The sequence below is a fragment of the Engraulis encrasicolus genome, chromosome 9, assembly GCF_034702125.1.
Source record: "Engraulis encrasicolus isolate BLACKSEA-1 chromosome 9, IST_EnEncr_1.0, whole genome shotgun sequence".
Classification (NCBI taxonomy): domain Eukaryota; kingdom Metazoa; phylum Chordata; class Actinopteri; order Clupeiformes; family Engraulidae; genus Engraulis; species Engraulis encrasicolus.
The window spans coordinates 40457616-40465115 of NC_085865.1; the positions used below are offsets into that span (position 1 = coordinate 40457616).

General features: G+C 46.3%; 1 protein-coding gene across 2 annotated transcripts in view; it reads left to right on the top strand.

The window, feature by feature from the left end:
- LOC134455809 (kinesin-1 heavy chain) overlaps positions 1-7500 on the top strand; it is a 43266-nt gene that overhangs the window by 24203 nt on the left and 11563 nt on the right. Inside the window, exons 15-19 of one of the 2 annotated variants that reach the window (XM_063207119.1) lie at positions 1777-1920; positions 2649-2834; positions 6008-6125; positions 6257-6312; positions 7212-7321. In XM_063207119.1, the coding sequence (XP_063063189.1) occupies positions 1777-1920; positions 2649-2834; positions 6008-6125; positions 6257-6312; positions 7212-7321 (614 nt within the window). Of the gene's footprint in view, positions 1-1776; positions 1921-2645; positions 2835-6007; positions 6126-6256; positions 6313-7211; positions 7322-7500 lie in introns of both variants that reach the window. The other variant, XM_063207118.1, reaches the window with a different exon arrangement.

Below are 7500 nucleotides of genomic sequence, written 5' to 3' on the forward strand. Positions count from 1 at the left end.
GGCTGCAAAGCATCTTTTCTCCCCAATTTTATTCATGCACTTTGTACTTGGCTTCATTCCTGGCACAAATTAAATAAGAAATGTACCTGATCATGGAAAAATACGCTCACACGTGCATACACAACACGATTAGTGTACAACGTTAGCATTATCATAGAAGTAATGCAATGTCAAGAAGCGTAGCATTACTATTTCTGTTTACAAAAACACAGTCACACCTTCCTTGGGGGTAATTCCAACAACAGAGTTACTCCATAAGAAGTGGTAAGCCGAATAATAGATCACCTGCGGGTATCATTTTTTTAGTTAACAAAATGAGGACTGCAGGCTTTTAGATAATTTACTTCTGCTCAAGGTTAATTTAACATGGTTTACTACTGTACTAAGCTTTTTGGGGTGTAACAGTGCACAAAAAATACGGTTCGGTATCGGTACGTACCTCGGTTTTAGGGTCACGGTTCGGTACATTTTTGATACAGTATATGGGAACAAAATAGAAAACCATTTTCTTCCTCGGCACATTGTAAATTTCACCAAAATATTGTGAAAATAAAAACGAAAAAAAAATAAATACATTCAACCTCCTACTTTGGGTCGGAGATTTCATCAGTATAAGAAATAGTACTTTCTCCACAAGGTTTCACAGAGACCAAGCCTCTACACCTGTTTTTTCTTGCATTCTCTGTCAGGGTTCTGCACGAGCTTCTGCATGTAGTAGAAGCATAATGTAAAAACATGAACAGAGTAGCGTTTTACTCAACCTTTCGGTACTCGGTACAGCACTGTTCGATTCGGTACAGGTCTTTTCGGTACGATACGTTGGTTCGGTTCGATATCGTTACACCCCTATACTGTACTAAGCTTTTTGGAATACCCCTGGGTCTTAAATGTTGTGGTGTCTGCACATTGATGAATGGCTATCGCAAAATACTTCCTTTTCAGCTACACACTAGCCACCAAGGTCGGCACTTTATAGGGAACAAAACAATGCAACAATCATCAGGCCTTATATAGAAGCTAGTGAGCTATGAAGTGAGCTGGCTATTTCAGACGTGGCCAGAGATATGTAGGCTACCCAAGACGGACGTCATCAGACATGAGTCATGCAGGCCTAGCTGTTAACCTCTGCCATGTAAACAAAGGCTTTACTTCCTGAAGCCGAGCTGGGCTCTCCTCACCGCTGTCTGCGATTGGTCACGTTAAAGTGGCGGGCATCTGATTAGTGGTCAGGTAGCGACTGAACTTGCTTCTGATTGGGTATATGAACTTTATGGTGATTAATTAGCTACAGACTGAGTTTTGCCTTTGGTTGGATAAAGACTCTACTAACTGCTTATGATTGATTAAATGAACTTGATGGTGATAAGCGGTTAATTACTAATAGTTAACTTAATTAAATAATTATTAAATTAATTAATAATAATTCAATTAATTACCAATTATATTAGTTATTAATTACCAACAAACTGAGCTTTGTTATTGGTTGGGTAAAGACTGAGCTTGTTTGTCACTGATTGATCAACTGAAGACTGAACTTTTTAAATATTTTTTTGAACATTGAACTTGATTGTGATTAATTCAATGAAGAAGACTTCTCCTGTTAGTTATATTATTGGCTGGAAGACTGTGTTTATTTGTGACTGGTTGAATACTGAGTTTGTGTATGATTGTCTCAATGAAGACTGAACCTTATAGTGGTTAATAAGGTGACCACTGGACTTGATTGTGATTGGCTAGGACCTAGGTGCTGACTGTGCTTGTGTTTTGATTGACCAGAGTGTGCTGGCGTCCCTGGATACGGAGCTGCAGAAGCTGAAGGAGATGACCAATCACCAGAGGAAGAGGGTGACTGAGATGATGTCATCACTCCTCAAGGACCTGGCCGAGATCGGGGTTACCGTGGGCAGCAACGACGTCAAGGTAGTGTGGCGGTTAACACGAGCACGCAAGCACGCACGCACGCACGCACGCACGCACGCACGCACGCACACACACACACACACACACACGCGGCACAAATAAATACTCCTTTCACATCAATGGCACGAGCGCAGGCACACGCACTCTCTCGCTTTCTCACTCACACACATACACACACACACACACACACGCACACACATTCATACACACACATTCACTAGCATGACACACATACCTACTCCTTTCACAGTGTGTTCAGCAATCCTGCCCCTTTCTGGCTCCCCTTTTCTCTCTCTTACCATTTTTGAGTACAACATGCATCATTTATGCTGACACACTCCTCAGCTTTCCCAAATTGTGTCTGATAAATTTTTGACAGCTTAATAATCACTGCTACATTTCTCCCTCTTCCTCACCCACATCTCTGCATCAATTTCTTTTCCTCTCTCTCTCTCTGGGAACATCCCTCCTCTTCATGTTATTCTGACTTCTCTGCATCTCTCTCTCTCGCTCTCTCTCACACTCACTCACTCACTCACTCACTCACTCTCTCTCTCTCTCTCTCTCTCTCTCTCTCTCTCTCTCTCTCTCTCTCTCTCTCTCTCTCTCTCTCTCTCTCTCTCTCTCTCTCTCTCTCTCTCTCTCTCTCTCTCTCTCTCTCTCTCTCTCTCTCTCTCTCCACTTCTACCTCCCCTCTCTGTCCCACCCCGTCATTCCCCTCCCAGCAGCCAGAGGGTAGCGGTATGATCGATGAGGAGTTCACGGTGGCACGTCTCTTCATCAGCAAGCTCAAGTCGGAGGTGAAGACACTGGTGAAGAGAAAGAAGGAGCTGGAGAGCAGCCAATCAGAGAGCACCCAGAAGATGGACGAGAACGAGAAGGAGCTGGCCGGCTGCCAGCTGCGCATCTCCCAGGTAACGTACAGCACACACCCCATAAGCAACAGCCATCTCCTAGGTAACGCACCACACGCATCCCATATTCATAGCCATCAGCCATCTCCTAGGTAACCCATGAGACATCCCATAGTCAGCCATCGTCTTTGCCAGTGAGCATCTCCCAGCTGACACACCATGGTCTAGGTTTTGTGGCCATCGCGCATTATTTAGTACGGTAAAAGCCCTCTGCAGCACAGCTGTGTATCTCCCAGGTAAGCACACCATAAATCCCATAATCGCAGCCATCGTGGCTATGTCATCTTCTAGGTCAGTGGTTCTTAACCTTTTTTTCTTGAAGCACCCCCTAACCTGTGCCCAAAACAAGCCGCGCAGCCCCAACCTAAGTGTCTACAAGTGTATACGCACTAAAAAATGATTTGAGTGATTAATTACAATAATTCTAGCTTTAGACATTGATCAATACTTTAATGACTTTATATGGGGACCAAAAGACGTTTTAATTTGGTCTTGATTCGGCCTCATTATAATGTTTGGAAGCAGAATTTTTGTCACAACCTCAACACAAACAAAATTTCACGCACCCCCTAAAATCTCTGGCGCACCCCCAGGGGGTGCCCGCACCTCAGGTTAAGAACCACTGTTCTAGGTAACAGTCTCCCAGACATCTGAAAATTGTCAGCCATCATCATGGCTTTGACCTTCAGTCAGCATCTATCTCCCAGGCAACGCAGCCACAGTCGCTCAATCATCACCTTTCATGGCCATCGGTCAGCGTCACTCTTTGTGCAGTAGTAGCCCACTCTAGTTCAGCTCCGCATCACCTCCTAAGCTTTCATCATCGCCATCATCATGGCTGAGCAGTGCCCGTTTCGGCCAATCAATAGGAAGCTGTAGCACACTGGTGCAGCGGTTGAACACACCCACAGCCTCCTGGACATCCCCAAATTGCAACCCTTAACATTACCATGCTATAACCATCAGTCAGCATCTCCCAGGTAATGCGCAACATCCCATAATCGCCCTCCTTCATCATCTCCCACTGTAGTCCAGCTGTGCATCTCCCAGGTAACGGGCTGTAGTGGTCTCCGGGACATCCTGTAATCGTTAGCCTTCACGACTGCCATGGTTGTCAGTCAGCATCACTCATGGTGCTTGAAAGGCTTTCATGTGATTGGATGGACTATCTTTCAATCAGTTGCAACTTCCTGCTAAGTCATTCTGATGCACAGCTATTATTTAGCTTATCTTTTACACCATCATTCATCTTTCCATCTATCTTTCCATCTATCTATCTTGCCATCTATCCATCTTTCCATCTTTCCATCTATCCATCTATCCATCTATCCATCTATCCATCCATCCATCCATCCATCATATATGATGTATCGGTCCATCCCCCCATTTGACCTAATTCCTTTATCTCCTCTGTGTCCTTCCATTACTCATCCGTAACAGCCATCCATTCGTCACTTTATTTTGTCATCTCTGATCAATCCTCCTCCTGTCATTCGCCTCCTCTCCACCTCGCCACTCACTGTCTATTCTAACCTACTGTCCAACCCTGTGCATCCCTGAAGTCAAGTCCTATGTATTTCTATAGCACATTCACAAAAAAGGATGGCCTCGGAAAAGTGCAAAAGAATGGGTACACAAATCAGGGTTCCGAAACACAAACTCGGAGCGCTTCTGTGTACTCTGAGTTTGTTTAACATTAGTGTTTTCGGACATTTGTATTGTCCCCAGCTGTTTCAATAGAACGCATTTACAACGGTTGTCGGGAGAACAACCTCGGATCTACAGACGGCCGAGTTTCAAAAGAATGAGCCATCAGGCTCATAGTTTAGCTCCAGTTCTCCCTCCTCGGATCCCCCTACAGCCGTGATCCCATAGCGGGGCTACATTACTAAGCCTCCGCTGCCTTCGCAGTCCAGCTCAATGCCCAGCCAAGTCATCCCTCCTCCGCAGTCCAAAGCTGCAGAGCTCATGGTCCATCCCCATCATCTCTGCCCTGCCCAGCCCAGCCCCTAGTCATCCTTATGTTGCCCCAAGCCCTCAGGTCAGTGTCCAGCTCTGTCGGCTCCTCCTCTGCCCCAGGCCCAGTCATCTCTCCCTAGCCACAGCATCAGCCACAGCATCAGCCTCCGCCTTAGCCTCTGCTTCAGAGCTCAGTCCAACCATATCATCCCTGCCCAGCCACAACTTCACAGATCATTGCCCATTGTAGTTATCCCTTCTTAGGCCTCCCCAGGCTAATAACCATATCCACCTGATACAGTATAATCCACAGCTACAAGGGCAATTTTGGTAGCAGTTGCTAGTGCCAAATTATTCAGAATGGGCTATGGGCAGCCTAACCTGAACTAATAGACCGGAAATACTGAGAGTGTGACAACTGTTGAAATGGGGCGGAGTAATGCGGTGGACAGAGTTACTGTGAGCCTGAGCAGGATGGAAGAGGTGCAGTAGGCCTGTGGAGCAGCAAAGAGGATGAGGGGCCTCTAATCACACCAATGCGCTGAGCTGCTTTAGCCTTAGCCAAGCTGCTGACAACAGGCCCGGAGAGGGGGGAGGAGGTGGAAGGGGGGAGGAGGAAGATTGGGGAGGAGGAAGAAGGGGAAGGGGGAGGGAGCAGGAGGGGAGTGGAGGAGGAGAAGGAGGGACGAGCTGGGAGGAGGGAGGTTTGGAGTGGATGGAGGGAGGAGGAGGAGTAGGGAAGTGGTAGAGTAGAAAAAGGGGAGGAGGAGGAGGGAGGAGTTAAGTGACGGGAGGGAGGGAGTGGTAAGGGCATGGACACATACACGCAAATTTGGCCAAGTGAAGTGAACCTCGCCATTCATTCCTATGACTGAAGCAAATTGGGGCGTAGACGAGCGAAAATATTCAACCAAATGTAACATTATGGAAATGAGGAGGGAATTTCGCCCTGCCACAGGAGTGGGAATGGGTGTTCATCACTCCCAAAACAACTGCACTGTGAACAACTTTTAATGACTTAACAGTTGTCTGTTCTGAACCACAGGTGAACATTGATAATCTAACTGTGTTGTCTTATTCTTTCATCTCTCTCTCTCTCTCTCTCTCTCTCTCTCTCTCTCTCTCTCTCTCTCTCTCTCTCTCTCTCTCTCTCTCTCTCTCTCTCTCTCTCTCTCTCTCTCTCTCTCTCTCTCTCTCTCTCTCTCTCTCTCCAGCATGAGGCTAAGATCAAGTCTCTGACGGAGTACCTCCAGAACGTGGAGCAGAAGAAGAGGCAGCTGGAGGAGAATGTGGACTCACTCAACGAGGAGCTTGTCAAGATCAGCGCACAGGGTACAAACACACACACACACTAATTGCAAAGCTTGAGTCTTGCCTGCAAAGTTTTGACACAGAAAACTCTTTCAGAGATGGAGATTAGATAACCGTGTGTGTGTGTTTGTGTTCTTCTTTGTCCTCTGCAGAGAAAGTCCATGCCATGGAGAAGGAGAATGAGATCCAGTCAGCCAATGAGGTTAAGGTAAGCCACAACAGGATGTGATGTGTCTGCCCACATAATGGGTGCTTTCTAATATCCAAACTCCCGTCCTCGCGTGCTCCCTTACCTGCTTGAGGCCTCGTGATGACGTCACTGATGGCGAGATTAATTTCAATGCATTCTTGCATCTTGCAAAAGCGCAATTCTAATGTAATAATTTGCAATCGGGATGGTGAATGAAGAACAGTCCCCGAAAAATTGTTGTGGCAAGGCTGACAGAGGGGGAAACTTAATTGTTTTCTCCACGTAGGCGGGGCATCAGCAGCATGCAAGTCCACAAGCACAAGTGGAGGACGGAAGTCTGCATATTGGAATGCACTCAGTGTGTCTTTCACAGTATTGCATGAGCTCTCTGTGCCCAAATGTGGTGCTGCAGGTGACCTTGTGTAGAAGGCGATGCAGTTGAACATTCACAGCCACAGTATTGCACAATGGCTGTGAATATTTCAAGTGCGTGCGTGCGTGCGGCAGATTCAGAGCAAGGCAGTATAGAATGGCTTGATTCAGGGATGGGCAACTTTTATGATGAGGAGGGCTACATTTTTTCATTGCCACCATCGGAGGGCCACATGACCATGGATCTGACTCCAATTTGCAGAGTCGGGAGTTGTAGTTGATTGCTCACTGACTGCCCATATTTTTTGGAAGGAATAGAATATTCTTTACTCAATAATCGTATTGGGCAACAATATAATTACAACAGATAATTGTTTCAAAAAATACAGTCATTATTTTTTGAATTAGGCCTTCTGTTTTATCTATGGGCCGTATTGAGTGAGAAGGCAGGCCGCATGTGGCCCCTGGGCCTCCAGTTGCCCATCCTTGGCTTGATATCTGTGTATATTTGACTAATGTGTTGATACAATTGTGTGTGTGTGTAGGAGGCTGTGGAGAAGCAGATTCAGGGCCACAGGGAGGCCCACCAGAAACAGATCAGCAGCCTGAGAGACGAACTGGACACCAAGGAGAAACTCATCACAGAACTACAGGAGTAAGAACTACACACACACACACACACACACACACACACACACACACACACACACACACACACACACACACACACACACACACACACACACACACACACACACACACACACACACACACACACTCACACACACTCTGGATACACTATGGAGGAAACTCATCACAGAACTACATGAGTAA